The following is a 24,134-nucleotide window of genomic DNA, read 5'->3' on the forward strand; positions in this document are numbered from 1 at the left end:
AATTTTTTAATTTTTATATTATTAAAAAATAATAAATAACTCAAGCTCATCAGGCCCAGCCTACATTTATAATAGGCCGGGTCAGCTTGGCCCATCAGGCCGGTTGCCCACCCCTAGTTCTAGTTGTGGTTCATCACATGAATGAACGGCATCCAAAGCAACTCTGAATGAAGCACTCTATTATAATCCGATGCCATTTGAGAAGCAATGTGCAAAGCATGAAGCAAGAAGCAAGAAGAGGGTGTTTAAGAAATGCTTAAATGCTTGAAGTATGAAATGTTTAGAAAGCATAATAGAAATAGAATATGACAATCAATGATGGAAAATGAGTAAAAATGTCATAAAATGTTATTAAAGCCTGCATTTTTTGCCTAATATCATTGTTTTCATATGCCTAAACTCTGTGAGACAACATATTACTCTCAACAACAAAAATTGTGAGCATCCAAAAGGTGAGGCAAATCAACTTTTATAGTCTATAAGAAACTCTATTTTGCCTTGATCATCAAATTTCAGGCATACTAGTACCTTGTACCGGTATGAAACTGGTTTCAAAAGCACTAAAACCGGTTCTATAAACACCAAGAAACTCGTCCTCAAGAATTTAGAAAACCAATAACCAGTACCAACAATGGTTTCGTCTGTGGTGGTGGTGACAATCATTATATCCTTCTTATATATATATATATATATATATATATATATATATATATATATATATATATATATATATATATATATATATATAGAGAGAGAGAGAGAGAGAGAGAGAGAGAGAGAGAGAGAGAGAGATCTAGCATACTTGGCAAGCTACTATTAAGTATGCAAGAAGTTTATGTTGGTATTAAGATAGCAGGATTCCCACTCATAAAGTTTTGAAAGTGTGAAAGAAGCCCACAGTTTCACACTTTCACAGTCATCTTCCTAAGAGTCAATATCGTGAGGTTTTAAAAGGCCTGGATCAATTATGAAGTGTCTATTATTATTGTAACCAAAAGATGTAAATGGGTCTCAACCTTTTGAGATTAGGTCCAGGTCTTAGACCTTTCTCAAGTCTTAAGCAGCTCTCATACAAAAATGAAGGGCAGACATATGACTAAATTAGAGTCTTAGTGCTCTTCTAGTAAGAGAGAATGCCTGATCCAATTTGGATCCGAATACACTCACAACCCTAATCCCCGGAGCTCAAATTAGCTCTCATGAATTCGATTGGATCTTTACATGGATCTAGACCCAATTACAGAGGATACTAGGTTGCCATCAAGAAAAGGAGTTGGAGGATGAGGGTGTGCCGGAATGATAATTTTAATATAGATCATTAGATCCATCAAATATGCCCCAGATCCGAACTGTTTTTGCATTATAGAGATCAAAGAAGCCAGATAACCATAAACCGGGTTGAATCGGTTGATTTAATTTTGTTTATAGTAAAAAAACATTAAAATAGCAAAAGTTAAATATTTACAAAAATAATCAAGAAAAGGACAAATTCAAACCCAATACCCTAATCTGGGTCAGGTCGATCCAGCCCAACTCTCAACCTACCCTCTCATTAGGGATATAAATGGCCCGGATTCTTATTGGATATATTCAACTAATCTGATGTTGGCCAAACGGACAATTCGGATGGTGACAAGCTCGTACCAGATCTGCTTTTTTACTTGTAAGCGGATTCACATATCCATCAAATTTTAGATATTTCTCAGATTTCGTAACAAAAATCAAAACCATATCAGCATCTGATTATAATCAGATTTTGTTTTGGCTCACCAAATGCTACTAAACTGAATCTAATTCGGTCGGATAAAATCCGGTTCACTGTCATTCATACCGCTCAAAGTCTTTTTCCCGAGTCACTAAAAAAATCCGATACGGTAAATAACGCAAAAGCTGGAGGACATTACCGTAAGCCAAGAACAAAAAAAGGACGAAAAGAAAACCCCAGAGAGAGAGAGAGAGAGAGAGTCTGCTGCAGAAGTCAACGATCTCTGACCCTGGCCGGGGCCCACCAGGGTCCACCGCCTCAACTCCAGCGTGGGCCCCACGGCGACCTCCACCCGTTTTTTTCTATCTAGTCAACCACCTCAATCTGTTCTCGTCCACGTTTCAGTCCAAGTCAGCCCTACGAGCCAGGAGTCGAGATTTCATTGGTCGAAACGCCTCGGATGCCTTACGACTAGGGCCCCACGTCGTCAGTGGCTCGACGGGGCGCGCGAGGCGTGGGGACCACGTCGGAATGCGTGGACGAGGAGTGTACGCACGCTCTCTCTCCTCTCTTATTTTATTTTATTTTATATTCTGTCTTTTGCTTTTTCTTTATGTGTATGCGTTCCATTTTCCCAAGCTTTGAGGGCAGAGGGGGGACGGAGTATGACGGGATTCGAACCCGGGACCTCTGGGTCAAGATATCGTCTTGACTCTGACAATTTTGTTTCTTTCTCTTTCTTTTTTTTAATGTAAATTTGCAGTTTCTCTCTCTTATTTGCAGTTTATTTTGTTCTCTCTCCTCGTGGGTTGGAAAGGTGATGATAATAATCCGAGAGAGCCCCCCTCTCTGATATTTGGTCAAAAGGGTAGGTGTGGTGTGGAGCAGACATTTATCTCTCTCTATATTATTATAATTATTGTTGTTGTATTAGTTTGAGCGTTTTTTTGGTTTTTTTCCCCGGAACAATTCGTTTCTTGAGGTGTCAGACTCTCTCTCTCTATCTCTCTAGTTGTCCATGGCGTCCTAGGGTTCCACCATTAGAATATCACGACTTTAATCGTCTATAGGAGCAGGAATTTGCCTAGCGAATCTTGGGTTTTGCTTTTGTTGTCTCGTTTTTCGGTTTCGGGAAGTACTCACTAGATCTTTTCCCGTCGACATCTTCAGACAAATAATCTTCTTTCTTCTTCCCCTTTCTCTCTTTGGTGGGGAAGTGTTGATGAATGGATTCGTGTTCTTGGTATATATACATGCGTTGATTTTCATGGGTTTATGATTCCTTCGTTGTGTTTTAAGGCACACCCCATTTCCTGATTCTACCAGACATTGGGGGTTTCTGTTGGTCTTCCCATGGTGGTCCTTTGGGGCTTGTTGCATTAGGCCTCTCTAGATTTTGGGGGTCTCTTTGTTTTTTTGTTGGGTGTTTGAGAACAAAAGAAAAAAAATGGTGGTTTTGTATTCATGAAGAATTAGGGTTTGTTAGTAGCTGTTTTCCCATGCTTGTTGGCCTTGGTTTCTGGGAATAAGGTTGGGAAGATTTGGGCTTTTTTTTTTTTGGGGGGGGGGGGGGGGGTGGTGGGGGAAGGATGGAGGAGGTGGAGGAAGCAAACAAGGCAGCGGTTGAGTGCTGCCACAGGCTGATGAGCATGCTGTCCCAGTCCCAAGAGGGTTTGGAGTGGAAGAATGTGATGGGCCTAACTGGGGAGGCCCTCATGAAGTTCAATAGGGTGGTGTCCCTCCTCAACCACAAGGTGGACCATGCAAGGTTCAGAAAGGGCAGCACCCAGTCCTCACCCAGGCAGAGGATATGCATGGAGAACCCCAAGCTGGGCATGGACCCTGCTGCACCCAGGCCCTACCCTGAGCCTACTGCCCAGATCCCCCCTCACCCACAGGCACCAAGTGCCCATTTCCATTTCCTTCAGCAGATGAAGCTCCAGGCTGATCTCATGTACAGGAGGAGCAACAGCGGCATAAACTTGAAGTTTGATAACTCAAGCTGCACCCCAACCATGTCCTCCACCAGGTCCTTCATGTCATCTCTTAGCATGGATGGGAGTGTTGCCAATATAGACGGGAAGGCGTTCCGCCTCATCGGCCCGTCGTCATCGTCGCAGGATAGGATCGGCCACCACCAGAAGAGGAAGTGCTCTGGGAAAGGGGAAGATGGCAGTGGGAAATGTGGAACAAGTGGGAAGTGCCACTGTTCGAAGAGAAGGTCTGAATTTGTTTGGAATTGGTTTCTCTTTGTTAGTTATTCTGGATTTGTTTTGGTTTGGTTTTGTGGGGTGTTGATGTAGTGTGTCAATGAATTGAGGAATGCATTCATTTGCTTGCATGCAGGAAGCTGAGGGTGAAGACATCCATCAAGGTGCCTGCTATAAGTAACAAACTTGCTGAGATTCCCCCTGATGAGTACTCATGGAGGAAGTATGGGCAGAAACCAATCAAGGGTTCACCTCATCCAAGGTATGCACTTCTTCCTTGTTTTATTCTTGTTGTTGGTTCTGAAATTGCTTTTTCTTAATCAACAATTAGGCGAGATGATTGACTCCATGGATGGTCTTGTTAATTGTGTTCAATTGTTACTTTTTTCGTCTTTGGATCCATCTTTGGTGTGTTAACTGGATTAGGATTTACTTGGTAAAAAAAAGAGAGAGAGAGCGCATCTGTTATAGGTTTGATCCAGTCTTCAATGAATCCTTAATAGGGAGAATTCTTCTCTGTAATGGGTTTCAAATTTGTTATGGTTCCATATGGAGGACTGGACCTCTGGTCGTGCACTTGGTTTGGTGATTTTGAATGAGCGTGGAAAAGTAAAGTGTCTAAGGGAATCTGCCTTGATAGAGTATAATCCCACGTTTTTGTTATGATCATCGTGCATGCTTAATTCACTGATGACTAAGTTGAATTCCTCATGGTCCAAACTTTACATGATTGATAACTTTCTCTGCGTTCAAATGTTGAAATATTCATCCTGTTGATTCAGAAGATGGATGATATTATTGTGCAAAGCATAAAGCTTGCTTTCCGGGACATGGATATGGCTCAACTCTTATTGGTTGAGATTTATGTTGAATCAGTTAGGTTATGCAAAGAATGCAATCAATGGATAGGCACCAAGTTGCAGAAATTAATCTTGTTTGCTTGAGCCTAGTATTTGCCTTGTTGTCTTAAGACATTGTTTTCACAATCACTTTTGTTTTAGCTGAGGTGGATGATTTATTTTGTTTGTGCAGGAGCTATTATAAATGTAGCAGCATGAGAGGCTGCACTGCAAGAAAGCATGTAGAGAGGTGCTTGGAAGACCCATCAATGCTTATTGTCACCTACGAGGGCGAACACAACCACTCCAGACTACTGTCACAACCTGCCCATGCATAGGCCGTATCAGACGTCAATTGGATCAATTGAAGGGCTGTGTTTTCTTATTCACAAGTGGTGATGCATGACCTTTTGTTGTAAATAATATGTATTGTTCAAGCTGATCATACAGACGATGTAGCTAACAAGTTTTCTGGAGAATTTTGAAGTCGTATATCCTTTTCAAGGTGGAGATATATTATTGGAAAGCTACAATCAACCTCAGAAAAGGAAACATGTAAGAATACTTTCATGGTGGCAGCATCTGTTGAGTGAAAACTGTACACATTCCCAATGAATCACTTTTGAAAGTATGTTTTTCCCTTTGATATTCAACAGTGTTTTTCACCACTCTATAGTAAAAATCAGAAAATCTTTATGGGTATGAAATCAGAGTTATAGGAAGCTTCTTAGATAGGTGGGAAGCTCACTTCTCAGAAACTTGCTTCAGAAGTGCGATACTCCTCGCTTCGGAAACTTGATGAGAATCTCGATTCTCCCACACTTCTATGCTTTCCACACGCTTCATCTATTCTTCTTATATGTTCTCTTACTCAACTTTTCTTGTTGTTTGTGTGTTCTTCCACTCTTCTCACTCACTTCCATGTGCTTTCTCAAAAATGGTAGCCATCATTTTTAGATTTTGTTAAAAAATTAAATCTTACACAAAATATATGAAATTTAATATTTATCACTTTTATTCTAGTTTTTATTTGTGTTTCATTTTGATTCCCATTCAATTCTTATATATATTTTTTTATTCCTCGCTTCCCAATTCCTATACATTTTAAAATACATCACTTCTTCCTTCTCGCTTCTCGCTTCTGCTTCCTGTATTGTTTCCGGCTTCCGCTTCTTAGTCTGGCAACCTTGTATGAAACCCAACAAATGAAAGAGGATAGCAACTCAGCTGGTAACTGAACTTGAAAGCTATGATGCAGATACAGGGAGCATGATAGGCTCAATCAGTAAATGCAGAATTGTTGCGCTCGTTTGCTGCTGTCTGATTTCAAGTTTTAATTTAGAACATAAGGAAATCTTAAATTCTGTTGATTAGCTATCCTAGGTTCATCGTTTGTCCCTTTCGTTAGCATGGTATGCTTAACAAATATTGTACCCTAAACCTAACTGCTGATGTCTGACATTGTTGGAGGTGGCATCACTCTTGGTAATTTTGATATAGTTTGTGCTAGGAATTTCATCGATGCACTATGCATTTGATGATCCTTTGGCAGGGTTATCATCTAAAAGACAAACTTTATTTTGTAAGCTTATAGACTTTCTGTTTCATTTCCGACAATCTGTGTTTGTTGTTGATTACCACCAGAGGACGTACTTTTCTATCGAAAGATATTTATCAGGACACCAGAACCCTGAACTCTTCTGTATTTGATTCTGTTCATTTTAGTCATCATTGTGCCATATCTGTCATTCATTTTGGGGCATCCTGCTATTGTTTACTACTGTTGGGACAATTTTGACAAGCAACCCTGTTTTTACATGAACTGATAGATTCCTTGTAAGAATGATACTCAGCATATACTGTCTTATGTCATATAATAAAATTAAAATTGGGTATTTGAATATTGAGCAAAGAAAAGTATCAGGAGAAAGCAACCAAGGTGCATGTGATTGATGGGCATCCTTGTGCATACACTGAAAGAACTTTTATGTGAAGCTGTGCTGGGAGCACAGGATTTGTCTTAGAAATTGAATGTTGGAGGGAGTCTGTAAACTAGCTTTTCCGAAGCTTATTATAGTTAAAATGAAGAAAAGGGTAAACCTTGTGAAAGTGTCATTGCATGAACTCCAAGTTATCAAAACGTACAATTCCGATGCATCCTTTTTGCGTGTAAACAGACAAGAAATTTGTACCTTGACTCTCTAAATGTGATTAGGGTGCTTTGAATATCTCTAAGATCAGAGATTCCTGTTTTAATTGGGAAACTTGCAACCTTGAATTGTGTCAGTTGCCTGTTGGACCAGGTTGAATATGCTGACTTAAGCATTGAAATGGTTGTGAAAAGCATGACATAAGATTGCAAGAAGACTACATATAAGCGGTTAATGCCTAGGATGGAACATGAGACTAGCAGAGAAGAATGCTTCATTTGAAAGCGGGTAAGTGCAGCTGTTGCTTTCTGGTTTTGGTTGCACCATTCACGTTGGGATGCACTTGCCTGAAGGCAACTTATTGGATTCGGTATTATGATGATTATTCTTGGAGTCTCGTGAGAGTCAGCAGTGTCTTATTTTTTCATCATGGTGCATCCTCTCTGTTTGTTCTTTTTGAAGCCTTAAAATAAAAGTAGGTGATTACTTTTTTTTTTACTCTACAGTGTACAGGTTGTATTCTGCTACACGCCATTTTCTGCTTTTCTTTTTCCTTATGTTTTCTTTCGAGAACAAGGGAAATGCTTTGTTAAAGTCAAATGAGGGTACAGAGAAAAACCAAGAAGTCACTCTAGCAAAAGAGACAAAATCAAGTCGAATTCCAATCTTTGCATGCTATGTATACAGAATTGCCTTCCATTTATCATAAACCGATGTGAATGCAAAATTTGACCATACGTCACCAATGGGCTGAAATGGTGGCAATTACTGAGCTACGTTAATGCAAAGTCAGGGGGAGCTGTCTATCAATTTTTTCCCTGGTTTACAAAACTACAAGCATGATTTTTTTAGTTGAATTATTGAGAAAGTTGTCTATCTTGTTAGGAAGATGTGGGGCGGAAACTTTTATATCAGTATTTATATTTTCTGATTGAGTGGAACGTCTGCCTGCAACTTTGTTGGTTTTCTGAACTCAGTCGCTCTTTAAATATTTTCTTTTTACCGTTTGCATCCCAAGATTGACCAGAAGATTCTTTATTCTTTTAAAACAACTGTGCAATTGACCAAAAACCCTATATATATATATATATATATAGAGAGAGAGAGAGAGAGTCATTCATACCCTGGCTTTTGATGTTTAAATTGGTTTTTCCGGAAGATGGCAAATACCAAAATGCCCAAATCGGGTCAATATGGTAAGCCAAAAAAAAGTAGATTTTCTTAAGGGCTCAACTCATCTGTTGGAGTGGAGTGGCTTGTGAACATCACCAAATGCTAGGACCTCATGGCTTCGACACCCACGAGTATGTAGCTAGTTGTATAACTGGTAGGGATCTTCCTAACCCCATTAAAAATAAATAATAATTTTTATTTTCAAAATAGTTTAACCAATAAATGAATCATGTAGTTTATGCAATCACACTTCTTAAGATATGCAACATATCTCAAAGATTGACAGCATAAAGTAAGCAAAGTATTATTGGTTGGCTCTAAACAATTAGCGAGCGACACAGTAAGACAGATGGTTATGTTTTAGTAGCGGCATCATATCAATTAGAAATTTTTAAACCTTGATTTTGGAACTTTATTTTAAGGTTTAAGATATAGGAATGTCTTCTGACTCTAAAATAAGCCAAGGTTGGTTGTTTCAAAGCTTTGCTTGATATTGGTTTACACTGCAGTTGAGTTTCAAGTGATGTTTTTGTTTTTTGAAAAATAGGTTTCAAGTGATGATTCATCTTAAAAATGTTTTCTGCCAGGGAAAACCCCAGGTGCGGCGACCACCCTGCCTTAAGTGGCCCACCTTTGAAGGTGCCAGCAGGGTTTGATCTGGGGTCTTCAACTCAAAACCTTCACAACCATCCTGCTGGCAACGCGGGCAACCCTGTGGTGGTGATTCACCTTGAATTTTTGTTAGATGGTCATGTTCAAACCAAGAGAGGCCTCAGATTTTTTTTTTAAAGGGGGGGGGGGGGGGGGGGTTGATATATAGAGCTGCCACCTATTTCGAATAGATTTTTTGAAGCCTCGATGATTAAGGAGGCTGAGAATCTAATGTTTTACAAGTCAAAATTAATTCAGTGCTAAATGGTGGTCACCTTTTTTTTCCCTTTTTTATTAATACTTAAATCTATAGGTTCCTTGGTTGTATTTAAAGGATATGGGATGCTTAAACTTTATAAATAAATTCGGATATTGGAGCCCACAAGAGCTCTGCACTCGCTAGGTAGATAGGCATAAAATCAGTCAAGCTGAAGGATGTGGAGAGTTACTCACGGTGTGGTTCTCTTGCCATAAGGCTGACATCATTTTTTCGAGTACCCGACCACTTGTTATAAGTTGTGGGATTTTTAACAACTTATGATTGGGCCATAGCAGGGAATCATTTTTTTTTAAGTACCCTACTACTTGAACCGGGGTTTTCTCTCCTAATTATCTAAAAGAAAAAATTGGGCAATGAAATATATAATGGAAAATAACGATGTACAAATATGAGATGTACAAGAAATTTCTAATTTAAATAATGAAACAATAATATTGTAATTTTAAAAAAATGATAAATGACTCAAACTTGTATGTTTTTTTCTTTTTTGAAAGGTTTTGCTGGTTAAGTTTGTGATGGTGCAGCTAGTTATGACAAGGGTTACCGAAGGTGCCATAGTACATGACAAAGCGCATTTTCCCGAAGCACGTTTCAAAAGCGCAATGTACGGGAAAATGCCAAAAAATTGGGAAGCACGCTACCCATTTGGGAGAAGCACCCTCGCTTCTCTTTATTTTTTGTGTTTTTTCTATCTCTTTTTTTCTCTTTTTTTTGCTTCTCCCTCGCTTTGGTTTTCGGTTTGCTTTATAGGTTGTTTTTGGTTCAGTTTCATTCCTAGGTCGCTTTTGAGATGATTTTTGGTTCACTTCTAAGTCGTCTCGCACTTCCCACTTCTTAAAATCTTAGAAGTGCCTTGCTTCTCCCTTTCGATTCCCAAATTACTTTCCGCTTTGCTTTTCCAAGTGACAACTCTGACTATGACACATCCAACATGTTTAATTGGCGTTGGTTGTAATTCATGCCGGCCTCTCTTTAGTATTTTTGTTTTTACATCCTCAGTTGACTAAGTGGTTAGTGGTGTCATATTCACAAGCCAATACTGGCCAAGGGCGTGGCATGCCCATTGGGGAAATACGTGGGGGAGCATTTTCTTTTCCATCAGTTCCCTTTCAACATTGCTTGTGATGATTAGTGTCATGCACTTGCAAAAGCAACAATTTGGTATTGACCCTTTTGATCCTGTAGTTCGTACTGGAAAGGTAAAAATAAACAAACATCACTCTCTCTCTCAGCTGCAATGTCAGCAATGCTTTTTTTTACAGTAGATTAGATTAAAAGTAAACAAGTAGATCTCTCTCTCTCTTATATATATATATATATATATATATATATATATATATATATATATATATATATATATATCAACTGCAATGTCAGCAATGCTTTTTTACAGTAGATTATATTAGATTGAAAGTAAACAAGTAGATCTCTCTCTCTCTCTCTCTCTCTCTCTCTCTCTCTCTCTCCAATGTCAGCTGTGCTTTTTTTTATAGTAGATTAGATTAAAAGTAAACAAGTATATATATTTTTCTTTCTCTGCTACAATGTCAGCAATGTCTTTTTTATAGTAGATTAGATTAAAAGTAAACAAGTAGATCTCTCTCTCTCTCTCTCTCTCTCTCTCTCTCTCTCTCTCTCTCTCTCTTTCTCTCTCTCTCTCTCTCAAATACAATGTCATCCATGCTTTTTTATAGCAGATTAGATTAAAAGTAAACAAATCTCTCCCTCTCAGTTAAAATGTCAGCAATGTTTTTTTTATAGAAGATTAGATTAAAAGTAAACAAATAGATCTCTCTCTCTCAAAGAAAGAACATGTACTTTTTGTTTAATAGATAATGGTGGACCTAACATCCAGATGGATCTCAGATATTGGTACCTAGGACTATGGTTCCACTAGCACGATGGTATCAATCAATTACACTTTTAAAAAAGTGTTATTAAGCTTAGGTGAGATAGGCAATTTGGCAACTAAATTATCACATGACCCCACGGAATAACTGGATAATTAATTAATTATACTTCACTTTAATGACTGTCATGAGCCAAATCTCTTACGGCATTGTTGTTCAATTATAATTTAGAAACAAAAATGCGCATGCTGTTGATCATGGTCGGATATGGATCCACGAAGGGCTGTCGGGCCCACACAAACGAGTCGCGTTCACTCTATACACGTTAACACACCATAGTACCACACTATGACACTAATAAGCTGTTCCAGTACCACACTAGGACACTAATAAGCTGTTCCCACGTGCTACAACATGGCTCTTTCTGCATTAGGATGGGCCATTGCTGCAGATAGAGAGGATATATTGCACAAGCAGTGCTGCATGATTTAGCATGCAGCACAAACATACAGTGCTGCTTCACGATGTATGGTTTTTCTTAAGCAACTCAATGACAAACTCATCTCATCCATGGATGCCAATTGTATCGTTTTTATTCGTTTATCCAAGTATCCAACCAAACCAAAAACCATCTAATTGGATTAGTTGACTCTTCACTGTTACGATTATACAGCAAAACAATCCCTGGAAAGTATATATCTTATTTTCCCAAGATCTTTGATTTCAAACTGTGTTTTTAGCTGAGCCTTGATATCCTTCATAAAACCTAAATCATTTCCTGTCATGATGATATCATCAACATAGACTAAAAGGATCATTGTTCATGTAGTTTTAATGGATGAGAACATAGTATAATCGATAGTGCTCCTTTGAAACCCCAACTTTATAAGAGCTACACTTAAATTAGAAAACCAACCTCTTGGTGATTGTTTTAAACCATAAAGAGATTTTTTTAATTTGCAAACTTGATTTTTCTTCTCAATACCAGGAGGTGGATCCATGAAGATTTCTTCTTCCAAGTCTCCATGTAAAAAGGCATTTTTAACGTCTAATTGAAATGTTTTCCACCTTTTAATAGAGGCCACTAATAGTAAAGTACCAATTGAACTCATTTTTGTAACATGAGCAAAGGTTTCATTGTTTGTACCTTTCAATGTTGTCATCACTATTGTACTTGTTTTTGTAAATCCATTTGCACCCCACGGTTTGCTTTCCTTTTGGCAGGGGAACCATTTTCCATGTCTGATTTTTTTCAGAGCATTAAGTTCGTCTAGATGTAAGTACATATACCAACAAGAATAGAGCTCTTTAGATTTTATACAAGCGGATATCATCTACTCGAGGCTGTACCCAAGCCAAATCAAATAATGTTAGATGATCATACAATAGATTTATTTACACCAACATCCAAATCAAAGCCAAACTAACCTTGTTAAACTAAGCTATTTGGCTTGACCAATTTACTAACATGATTTATTAACAAAAAAATGCTCATTTCAACCTAGTTAAACCCATCATGTTCAATGCTTATGCTAAGTTCAACAGTGTCTCTCTCTATAGAGAGAGGGAGAGAGAGAGAAATGAGAACCTACTAAATGGGCACGGTGCTAAATAAAATATGCTATTGGATTTCCAGTGTTTTTTCATAATTTCAACCCCATAGATGTGTTCAGCATGATTGATTTAGTAGAAATCAACACTTGCCTCATGCATTTTGGATAGAAAAAATGGTATTTGGAGTCTCAAAAATTTATGAAAATTGTAGTCCATTGATTTTTGAAACCTTATAAAATCCTACCAATGCATATGAATCAAATACTTCAAAGATGTGATTCCTATAAAAACAAGAATACAAATAGATGAGAGAGAGAGAGAGGGGGTTGGCCCATTAGTAGGTTCCTCTAAAATACATAATTAAGGACCAATTGACCAGTGCACTTGAAAAAAGTAGCAAGTAACGCATGGTAGGGTGGGCCCACCTTTCGTAACATGTGGATTCTAGGCAAATTTGAGCAGAAAGCACGCTATGCTTGACGGTTTTCGAAAAACCTCTCCTTTTTTTTCCTTTTGGTGATTCTTGTTTCAGATTTTGCAGTGTTTATCCACCTTCACACATTTGAGTATTCAGAAGATGCCTTCCTCAATGATTAAATGTCTTGGACTACCATCCATTTTTATGGGCATCTTGCCATTCAATTCAGCTTTTGGTCCATGTGCTGCTTTAGATATGGTGAAAACAGCTCATCCCTAATAGCTTCAACGGCTAATTCACATTTTGATCAACAGTCTTGAGGACAAGTCTCTTTGTTGCACAGAGAATCTCATGATTGATTCAATCTTTACTCTGCATTCTTCAAAGTTTGGTCCAAAGCCCCCCAATGATGCGTTTTCTTAGTAAAAGCCTGAACCTTGTCCACACACACACACATACACACACAGAGAGAGAGAGGTGCCAACTTCTTATTTTGAAAGTCTTGTCTTTCACAAAATAAGAGAAGAAATAAACTCATGGGTCTTGGTACAATTATCAGGGTTGGGTCAGGTAAGGCTGGGTGGTCATGTCCTCAACCCGAAGTTTTACCTTGCAAGGAAGCTGGCTGTTAAGTGACCCGGTTTTCGGGCCGGGGGTTCCTTCCTCATCGCAAAAAAAAAAGAAACTCTTGGGACAAATGTTGAACAGCTATCCATTGGTTTAATATACTGAGATACATGAAAGCCTCAATGTTAGGTTCCAAGGCCTTATATTTGTGAATTTGGGCCTTGGATAAATGAGCCTCCACAACTGCCAATCTCTCTATCCAAAACCAATTAGTTGCTTTTGAATCTTCTTGTGACACTTCGAGGGACTCAAACGGTGAATTGGTATACCATTATCCCATTCCTAAAGTAGTGGAGCATCAATTTCCTTTTTTTATCAGGTTTGTCTTTTTTCTCTTTTTTTTTTTGCTGGTGAATTTCATGCTTGTCAAACTAAGATTGGTTGTTCTTGACTCTCTTTTTTTTCTAAACTAAAAAAAAAAAATCAGATATGGGTAACATCATGCTTTGACACGTGGCTGTCTTAATTTGAGCCAAAAAGCATGCTACCAATACATTTTCAAAGAGACTAAAAAATTATGGTTTGTATCACATGTAGCACATGAAGCTATTTAGGAGGTAGCATCTACTGCTTTTGCTTAACAATTTCAGCTTATAGTTGAAGATACCCTAATGATGATATTCCATGCCCATGATCTTTTTTTTTAATGTTAATAAATGTCTAGGTTACTATTTCCATAATTCTTAAGCATTTAGACCTAAGGGGGTTGCCTTAGTGGGATGGGGCCCAGACCGTTTGATGGGCAGTCTAGGTTCAAATCCCATGAGTGTCACCCCCTGTGTAAGCTGAAGCATCGCGACTCCCTAAGATTGAAGGGTAATTAGGCCCTCAGAATTTTACGATGACATAGACAATGACCGTAAGTACAGCAGGCAGAGCCAAAGCAGTTAGGTCTCTTCGCCTGGGGCGGTTTCTCTGAGTAGGAAAAACTCTTAAATCATTTATTTCTAAAAAAACAAATCATAAGTTCACTTTCTTTTTTCATAACTAAAGAGAAAACTAGAAAACTTGCTGCAAGCTTACACACCCCCCACAGGTAACAAACTTGTGTCATCCCTTCAACTTGATATATACAGGCCAACACCCTAACTAGGAGTGGGGAGCCTTAGCAGGCATTAAGTTCACAGTGGATTAAGAAAGTGGTATTATCACCGCCGAGGTGGTATCCCATGTGGTAAGCGGGGTCCTGTGTCAAGCTGAAGGCCCAGGTTCGAATCCCTCTGCCTCATAGGGCTTAAGAGTTATCTGGTAGGGGTCTGCCTAACCCCATCTTGCCTTCCAAAAGAAAGTGGCATCATCATAGCTTAGTGGTTTTAGATCTGAAAGTTTAATTACTATTAGGAGCTACATGCCAGCTTGCTTAGTAAATAAATAAATTCATACCAATCGGGAGCCTGGTTGGTAAGAGCTGTGTGCACAATTCCTTGTGGTGGGACGTTGCAGGTTCAAAACCCAATGGTATGTTGAATAATAATTGGTGGGGTCTGCCTAAACCCAGCTTGCCTTTCAAACATAATAAATAAACAAATAAATCCATATTCATGTCCTCACAATCTACCCAAGAACATAAATAGTCAAGATGTCAATAATGACATGCTTCTAGAAGCTCAGCCAAAGTAACATGGGACATTTAGAAAATACATTTTGTCCGTCCATAATTGGATGCCCTTTAGGCTAGCACTAAACGAAATTCATGGACAAGGACAACTTTGTGTTGCCAAACAAAGGGTACCATTCATGTCCTAGACCTTCATGTCCTAGTTCATAAAACGTCAAAATTTTGATAGCTTTTAGAGGTGGGCCACTTAAGGCAGGGTGGTGGCGGGTCCCCACCCGGGGTTTTTCTCGCTTCGGTGAGGGTTTCTCGTCATCAAAAAAAAAGAAAAAAAGATAAATCCAATTTTATTGTCCTTTTTCAATGTATCTCAAACTTATCCTGAATTTAATGCTAATTTTCCAGTATTTTCTCAAAAAGAGACAATTTTTAGTTCTCCAGATTTTTCTCTCAGAGAAAATCCCAACAATATTCATGGAAATATCCTATCCAGATCTGGATTTCTATGTATTGGGAGATCCAATGTACATAAGAGTTACCTTTGGTTGGGCGATTCAGTATGAACATTAGGCAGATTAATCGGGTCCGAAGGATGTCCAGTGCATTTCTTAGTTAATTCCAATCTCAGAGATCCTTATCCATGGAAGAAACTTCTGAATCAGGTCCTACCCAATTAAAATCCAATTGAGTTAGGGACCCAGGTATGAGTTCGCCTAAAAAAAGAAACAAGAATTGGTCGATCCATATTAGCGGAAAATGGAAATGGATCCAATGTCCAACCCGACTTGATCCAGTTACACCCTAGGTCCAACCTCCATGTACAAACCACCCTTGAACTGAGGATGGCCCTACAAGCAGGAAGCAAATTTCCACCAATTAAGGTTTTCTTTGGCAATGATTCAGCCACATTTTCCTCTTGATATTATTCTGATCCCTTCTACCTTTTCCTAGTCCTACACCATGATCCCCTAAGCCTTAAACCCCAAATCCATCTCTTACATTATTTTTTACTAGCCCTAAGACTTATCTTCACTAGCCTTAGACTAGATTCCTAACCTCAATAAAGATTTATTCAAAAGTATGGCCTCTTAAACTAGTACAAAATTTTCTACATAGTCAATGGGAGTTCCAACTTAAGGAAATTGCATTATAATTATTTGTGTCCTTTATCTATTCAAAGGCTGCTCATGGAATATTTTTCAACCTAACAAGTGCATTAGGTAAAGGGGCCCTGGGGATGCAGATGGATTGGATTTTATGGGAATCCTAAGCAAAAGTTTCTGGATATGGATCATGGTCCACTTCCCTGTATATGGAATATGGTCCTACTAATTTCAGTGGATATATGGACCTGATCCTATAGGGTTAGAAGGCTTGTGCATCCTCAGTACAACCTGTTAATTACCCCAGTTGGGTCTCAGGTAAATTTCAAGGTTCATTGTAAAGATGTACAAGATCCTCCCTGGGTCTGATCCACTTGGTGAACCTAAACCTCCTAGGAAACCCCATAAGCTTATCAGGCCCATCAAGTTGGGTGGATTCACATTCGGAGTTCTGATTCAGTTCTGTATTTCCCACCTGGATGCAAACCTCAAGGTCATACTAGTGCAGTATCTGGCCTGGGTCTGCCCAGGCACAGCTTTGTGCTTAGCATAAACTAGGGCCCAGCCCAATCGTTATATTATTTAAACTGAAGCAGCCTGGAACAGATCTAAAAAACTTGTCAATTCAACGCATGGGCACGGTATAACCAAACTATATCCACCTAGGAACCATGAACTCAGCTGTGGATCCCATTAACATCCAACCCTGCATTCAAGTTCAATAGTCAAGTGTATGTGTTGCCTTGACCTAGACCTGGACTCGTAAAGACCACCAAAGTTCAGACCTTGATCTGGATCAAACTATATCCAACCCATTTACAAACCTACACTCTTTCCTAGAGCATGGAATGGATTGAAACTACATGATCCAATCTATCCAAAAAGAAGCAAATGCAGTGTAGCAACTCTACTCTGCTGGTGCCACTGGAACTGGGAATGCACAAGCCACTAGAACTGGGTTCATTGGTTTTGTGAACGAGCAGAGTTTGAGCTCGGTTGTCGGCTCATTTACTTTAAGTGAACCAAAGTTGAGCCCGTGTTTAATCTCAAAACTGGGTTCATTGATTTTGTGAACGAGCAGAGTTTGAGCTCAGTCATCGACTCATCTATTTATAGTAAACCCAGCTTGAGCCCATGTTCAAGCTCTTAAAAAATCAATAATTCAATAACCATGTTTAGCATGATGCTTAATCTCATCGAAAACAAACAAACTAAAGTAAGTTAGATAAATATAACAAGACAACATGGATAAGTCTTTGGTGTGGATATGCATTCAGTATCAATGAGTTGAAACTCGTATGTGCAAGTTGCTTCGACTCAATCTAACCCTGCAGATGTACATAATCAATTTGTTAAAGATCAACCATTGGATCATGTTATTATGACGTAAAAATATGGCTTTTAAGCCATGAAAATTTGATGCATTTCTAACCATTGATTTCGGTCCAACGGCGTGCCCTTTTCGGGGATGCTGCAATCATTGGTTGTCCCCACTGTATCTTGCCCTGGCGTTTTCAATTTCTCCATTACCGTTATGGGTTGTCCCTCTCCCTAACGGTTCCCATCCCCACCTCTTTGGGTTGGACCCTGGATCCTTCTAGGATTCGCCCCAAACCACAATTGTTCACCATAGGAGGACTCGCTGGAATAGTCCTGGCAAATTCTGGGCTAGACATTTGCTCTACATGATACTTGTTATGCGGTTGCACATTTCCATTATGTACATTCTATGGGAGTCGTTTCAGGGAGGCGCCTTTTCTTCTCACAACGGTATATGGTTCGATCACCAGCACCCGCAAGCCATCATTCTGGTATGAACTTAGATTCATTGCCAATCTCGCCCCTGCCCACTGGGGAATCATGGGAGATTTCAACTCTCTCCTGTCCTTTGACGACTGCAATTTACTAGTTAAAGCCACCAGATCAATGAAGGCATTCAATGATTTCCTTACTGGGAGGAACTCAACCATGCTTAAGGTTAATGAACCAAACTCGAACAAGCAAAGCTCTTGGCTCATGTGCAGCACTACTGACAGTATATCACACAAAATCATCAGTCTCAAAATAGAAAAAGAAAGTGCTGAAGACCATCTATAAGGCGAAAAAGATTTACTTTTTCCCCAATTTGTTGCTCAGGCTGGAGGACAACCCTCATGGAGTTTGAACCATCCAGCTACATCATTCGATCCCCAAAAAGAAAGAAACCAGTTATGTACCACATTCATAAACGAAGTGATAAGTAGCCACAAGATGAGCAGTTGATATAATTCTTGAGAACTCTGCATTGATTAATGAAAAAAATGTTCACTGCCAGCATGAATTCCTTGGGCTGTTCTGCTAAGAACTTCAGCAAAATCAAAATCTGAAATGAAAGTGGATTCAGAATATCAACAGACTGAAATTCCTTCACCAGTTGTTATCAATAGAAGGCATGTGCAGAAGAATCTTAATGGATCAAAAGCGCCAATTAGCTACTCAATGACATCCAAGAGAAGTAAATTGTAAGAACAAGGCCAAAACTCCAGGTATCACTGCCTCCTTCCCCGCCCTTTCTTAGATGTCTGGGTTTCTGCCAGCTCTTTCCCTGATACTTCAGCTGGATCAGCTGCAAACATCCAAGGTAATGCAGTGAGTCACATTGAGACTCATAAAACACTCAATCAAGGGAGAACCAACAAGTGAGATAAAACGGCCAATGCCCAATAAGTTGAAACTTGAAAGTAACTTCAAAGAAAGTATAATGAATTTTAGGTACCATCAGGACCACGAGCCATTAATGTAAAGAAGATATTGTTCAGCTTCTCCATCTTTTTAGCATCTTGTGCTTGATCTGTCTTAAATTTGAGGCACTGCAGCACAAAAAATTAAATCAACATAGCACAAAAAAGAGATTTTGGTTCCAGAAACTAAATAATGAGGCAGAACATGTGAGATAATGAATGTAGTTCTTGACTTCTCAAGTCTCCAAATGAGAATAGGCCATGCATCATTTGTGACACATAAATGAAGGCATGTTCAAAACTTGAATTGGAAGAGCATTTCTGTTTGAACAGAACAGTTGTCTCATATTCTAGGTGAATCAGTGTTGATCATGGTTGACCACATAAAACATGGGAAAATATGAATCAGGGTTGATCACGGTTGACCACACATAAAATACTACTTACATTTAATGTAAAGTTTCAACCCAACATTATGTGCTTGCACACATCAGATTGATAAGATTAAATAGCTTAATAATGTAACCATCAGATATAAAATGTAAGTAGTTGAACAATTGGCTGAAACATGCAATTGATTTAGTATGGGATCAACCAAGAACCTTTATTCCTTCTACGATATCTATTAAGTGAAGGTATCATATAAGAGCAGACCTGATTCAAGTGGCCCAGTGATCTTGACCATAATTTTCCTTCATATACTACTAGTTCTTTTATTTCACTTCTCAAACATCTAATCTAATTTCTCCTTCACATTAGTTCTTTGATCCTGTTCATCAATCAAATATTTCCCCATCTATATTCTGCTAACACGGTCTAGGTCTTTCAAGAGGGAAGGAATACTATTGGATTCAAGAACATAAGAACATTTTGTTGGTAGGACTAGAGTGCAAGGCAGCCTAATTCCTAGATTGACACATGTCGTAGGAGGCTGGTATTGACTGTGCAAGACATTTGCACCTGTGGCACATCTGTTTAAAAGTTGCACATTTTTACAATTTCAGTCATATATTAACTAGATGTGATGCATATCTTCCCATATAATATTTTAGTAGTAGTACCATTTTTTAACAGATACTTTATTGCACATGAAATGATAGCCTTATGAACAAACAACAAATCTATTTAATAGGCCAACATGAATGTCCCATCATATTCTTTTTCACAGTTCGAAGAGACATCTTGCAGGAAAAATAACACGACAGATCAACTATCTTGGTCCCTCATCTTATTGATGTAAGAGAGTTAATATGTTTATGCTTAATAAGAATATACCCACCCCGCTGTTTCTTGGCAATCCTACAACAAAAAGATGCTGATGGGTCTGAGTTTGGATTCCTAATTTTCTTCAAAAGTTGTCCACAACGATGATGATGATGATTGAAAAGGAGGCGATACTAATGATAACCATTGAGATTGAACAAGATTGGAATCTCATATCTCACTCCATCCAATGATTTTCATTAGGCATGATGACGGACTTTATAACCATACCTGTTGAATCATTGTACAATGTAGATCATGATAGAACAAAGAAAAGGAAGGAGAAAGAGGAAAGAGAAAGAAAAATGATGGGAATAAAATACAATGCTGAACCTGAAAATAACATGGATTTCAAATTACCCAAGTGACTAACCACCACAGGCAACAAGTCCAAAATTTTGAAACCTCGTTGTTTCGCCCATATTGATGGAGAAACTGGTGGAAAACTAAAAAACTCTCAGAGAAAACGAAGTCTTCTAAGCTTGCATTCTCATTCCTGGCCAAATAAGAGGATGTCATCCATGAGTTGAAGTTGATTGATGAAGTACATCTGGGCAATTCAACCATGGTAAAGAAGACCCTACAGAAACTCACTGCCTCTATAAGCAAAAGCTACAATCAACTTAATATGAGACAGAGAAATTCCACCTCCAAGCGCAGTAGGTTACTTCATCTAGTACAGCTGCTAAGCATGAAGAACCAACTCAAGTTTATATGCATAACACCTAAGGAACCATAAATTCATCATTACCACACCATTCCAAGGCCCACTTTTGTAAGAGTACAAAAAAAATCCAAGTCAATTGAGTCAGTCTTTCTGCAGAATCTATTTTAAGGAAAAACAAAGGGATAATCCATAGCCTCTGAACATCTTCAAGCTTTCCACTACAAACTTGGATGCTTCCAATATCTTCTTTGAACAAGTGGAAACAAATAAAGTACAATAAAAATCATGTGACTACAGGACCATTGATACCCAGTGAAAAGCCTAACTTTTGCATGAAGTAACCATATCAGCATGCAAAATGCTAGAATACTATTCAATCGCTCAATTTGTCAGAAAATACAACTCTATGGAGAGAATGAGAACACATAACACAAAATAAAAAATAACTAAGAAAAAATTATGTACAACCACAAGATGGCCTCAACTTCATGATCATATTGCCTTCCCTTTGCACCAGGAAGAATGACTTAAACAGGAATACCACACATGAATTATTGGCTTAAGTCAGCTGGGATCTCATCCTCACCATGACATATCAACTCCAAGCAACAGGGTCAAACCATGGTTGCCAAACTAGGAAGCGGAAGGGAGAATCGTGACATTTTGAAATTTATAGGAAGCGGAAAGCGAAGTATCAATTTGAAAGTGAAATAGGAATAAGAAATGAAGCAATATGGTAATTGAATAGGAATCAAACAAGAAGCAAATAAAAACTAAAATAAAATTGATTATTCTTATATAGTTATATTTCATGGTTTTTCAATAAAAGAGTTAAATTTTTGTTAAAATCTAACAACGATGATTACCAATTTAGAGAAAGTACATGGGAAGTGAGTGAAAGCATGAGAGAAAATACATGAAAAATATGAAAAAAATTGTGAGAAAGGCATATAGGAAGTATAGATCATGCGTGTGGGAAGCATAGAAGAAGCGTGGGGGAATCGAGAATCTTATGAAGTTTTGGAACCAAGGAGTAACGCGTCCGAAGCGGGTTTCCGAGAAGCGCACTTCCCACCTACCTAAGAAGCTTCCGGTAACTCTGGGTCAAATCCAACTAAAGCTTCCTAAATGTAGCTTTTCTGGTTAATTTTTGCTGCTGTCAAATGACAAATGCACATAATAACCTACAGTTCCAACAAAACTATATACAACTAAAGAATCCATGATTGAATGGTATCATTCATGACCTTATAAACTTGGTTGATGGGTTTCTACAAAACCATATAAATCTTCAGCATCCTACTCTATGGGAAAATTACTTTATACGAATTGGGATGTCGGTTCCTTCCACGTCCTACCCCATGTCTGGCAGTTCCCAAAATTCAAAGAAATCACAACGATAATGCTAAATAACACATTAGCCACAAGTATATTGTACATGGCGAGAACAAACAGACATAATCTGTGAAACCAAACCGGCATTCTACTCATCCTCATAGTATGTCACAGAACACAAGATCAAGTCATGTTTTTCCTTGAAAGACTAAAAGTTTATGCAAAATACGATCTTGGCACTTCAATTTTTTTGGCTCACAGTGGCATTAACACTCTTATCCAACAACAATGAATCACTTTAGTATAGTAATCGTTTCGATCCCTGAGGACCACATAACAATTGAAGAACATTAAAAAGAAAAAAATATCCAATCTAGGATACAAAATAGACCCACAAGTAACCTATACTACATGATGGGCATATTAAGCAGAGAACTCCAACAACATCACGCCATATATTATCCTATTCCAGAGCTACCCAGTAAGAAACATAGCAATGAAACAGCATTCATGGATGAGAAAAGATCGCCAACAATTAGGACTCCATCCCAGGAAGAAAATAGCAACTAAACAGCATCTATAGTCGAGAACATAGTCACAAGGATCGCACCTGATGATTGTCCGTGACCTTGAGCACCAACTTCCCGTCGCAGTGCCGATACTTCATCACATATCGCGACTACCCAATTGAGGAAACAAACAGAAATAAGAAACAAGAAGTAGAATTTGAGAAATAAAAAGGGAATCGAGTCGAAAAAACGGATATCACGACTACCCGTCTGGGGAAACGAACAGAAGAATTCAGACACAAGCCGTGGAAGTCGAGAAAGGAGGAGGTAGATCGAATGGGGAAAACGGAAGGGGGTCGAGCGAAGTGAATACCGATTGAGGGTCGGCGCGGAAGAGCTGGACGGATCTCTCCACGAACTCGTCCCACGAATCTACGTACACCATCTGTGTGGGGATCTGAGAACACCGATCGGGACAACGAGCGAGAAGGGCAACGAGGGCTCGGGATCGAGAGAGGGAGCACGAAATTGGTCTCTTTCTTTTTCCTACTTGTTATTGCGCTGCTCCCTTTGTGCGGACACGTTTGGAGTGTATGTTGTGAAAATACGTGAACACGAGGACACGGGATGCGGGTTCGACTCGCACGTTCAAAAAATGCGATGCGAGAACACAAGATTTCAAATTCATAATCAATAATAGATTTTAACAGTGGGGGGCTCCGCTTGTCTGGCAGGAGCAGTTAGTATAACTAGGAGGTGTCAGCCCAACCCCAGCTATATCTGTGTTAAAAAAAAACATATTTTAATATCTAAAAATGCTATTCATTAAAATAATAATAAAAATATTAAAATATGATTGTACGAATTTGTGTTCGAATCATAGTATTCATGCATGCCTGCTTATGTGGTCAGACAACCAAAACAGTGAGACCTGGTGACACATTTTGGAAACATAGAGTTCCCTGCCGATTAATAAGTTTAAACATAGAGTTCCCTGCCAATTAAGAAGTTTTTAGCGTGCCTATGGCCCTTCATCATTTTTTACAAAATAATTGATTCATGTCATTGTGTCAGATGTTAAATAATTCATTAATGATGTGTTGTCACCCAACAAAGATGAGGCAAAAATAACGATGCTTGCTAAAAATAAACTCGTAAAAACTTGCAATAAGAAACGGGTTAGAGGCCTCAAAATGCTTGCTAAGAAACCCTAATGTTATGCAAAAATGGTCCTCAAATGCAAAACAAAGTTTTTATACTGGCAAGACATTTAATGCTTATACAGGTGCATGTTAAGGCTAGGAGATTCACACAAGGGTCATGAGAATATTTGTGAACCTGACAACTTCATAGGTTAAATATATGAATGTGAATAGGTCCTCAATTGAGGTCAAAAGTTTTGTACATACGAAGGAGGTCGTTAGGACGGCAAGAAAATGTATGACGCAAAAATGATGAACTAGAACCAGAAAACATGTGAAGGTAAAAACATTCACAAAATAACCTTAAAACATTCATATGTTAA

At 38.6% G+C, this 24,134-nt stretch overlaps 2 protein-coding genes across 2 annotated transcripts; one reads left to right on the plus strand and one right to left on the minus strand.

Annotated features, from left to right (window-relative positions):
* Positions 1 to 2,637: 2,637 nt before the first annotated feature.
* Positions 2,638 to 5,419, plus strand: LOC149829132 (putative WRKY transcription factor 21). The gene is made up of 3 exons (XM_090017913.1): positions 2,638 to 3,926; positions 4,052 to 4,177; positions 4,948 to 5,419. Exons 1-3 carry the CDS (start codon positions 3,295 to 3,297, stop codon positions 5,090 to 5,092), a joined length of 903 nt encoding a protein of 300 aa, XP_089874039.1. The 5' UTR covers positions 2,638 to 3,294; the 3' UTR covers positions 5,093 to 5,419.
* A 12,926-nt stretch (positions 5,420 to 18,345) lies between these two features.
* On the minus strand, positions 18,346 to 23,149 carry LOC149829133 (signal recognition particle 9 kDa protein). The gene is made up of 4 exons (XM_090017914.1): positions 22,983 to 23,149; positions 22,711 to 22,779; positions 18,871 to 18,964; positions 18,346 to 18,720 (listed from the first exon to the last, which is right to left on the minus strand). Exons 1-4 carry the CDS (start codon positions 23,052 to 23,054, stop codon positions 18,644 to 18,646), a joined length of 312 nt encoding a protein of 103 aa, XP_089874040.1. The 5' UTR covers positions 23,055 to 23,149; the 3' UTR covers positions 18,346 to 18,643.
* Between the last annotated feature and the right edge of the window lie 985 nt (positions 23,150 to 24,134).

This window comes from Nuphar pumila, chromosome 9, assembly GCF_984573655.1.
Source record: "Nuphar pumila chromosome 9, dmNupPumi1.hap1.1, whole genome shotgun sequence".
In the NCBI taxonomy this organism is placed as follows: Eukaryota; Viridiplantae; Streptophyta; class Magnoliopsida; order Nymphaeales; family Nymphaeaceae; genus Nuphar; species Nuphar pumila.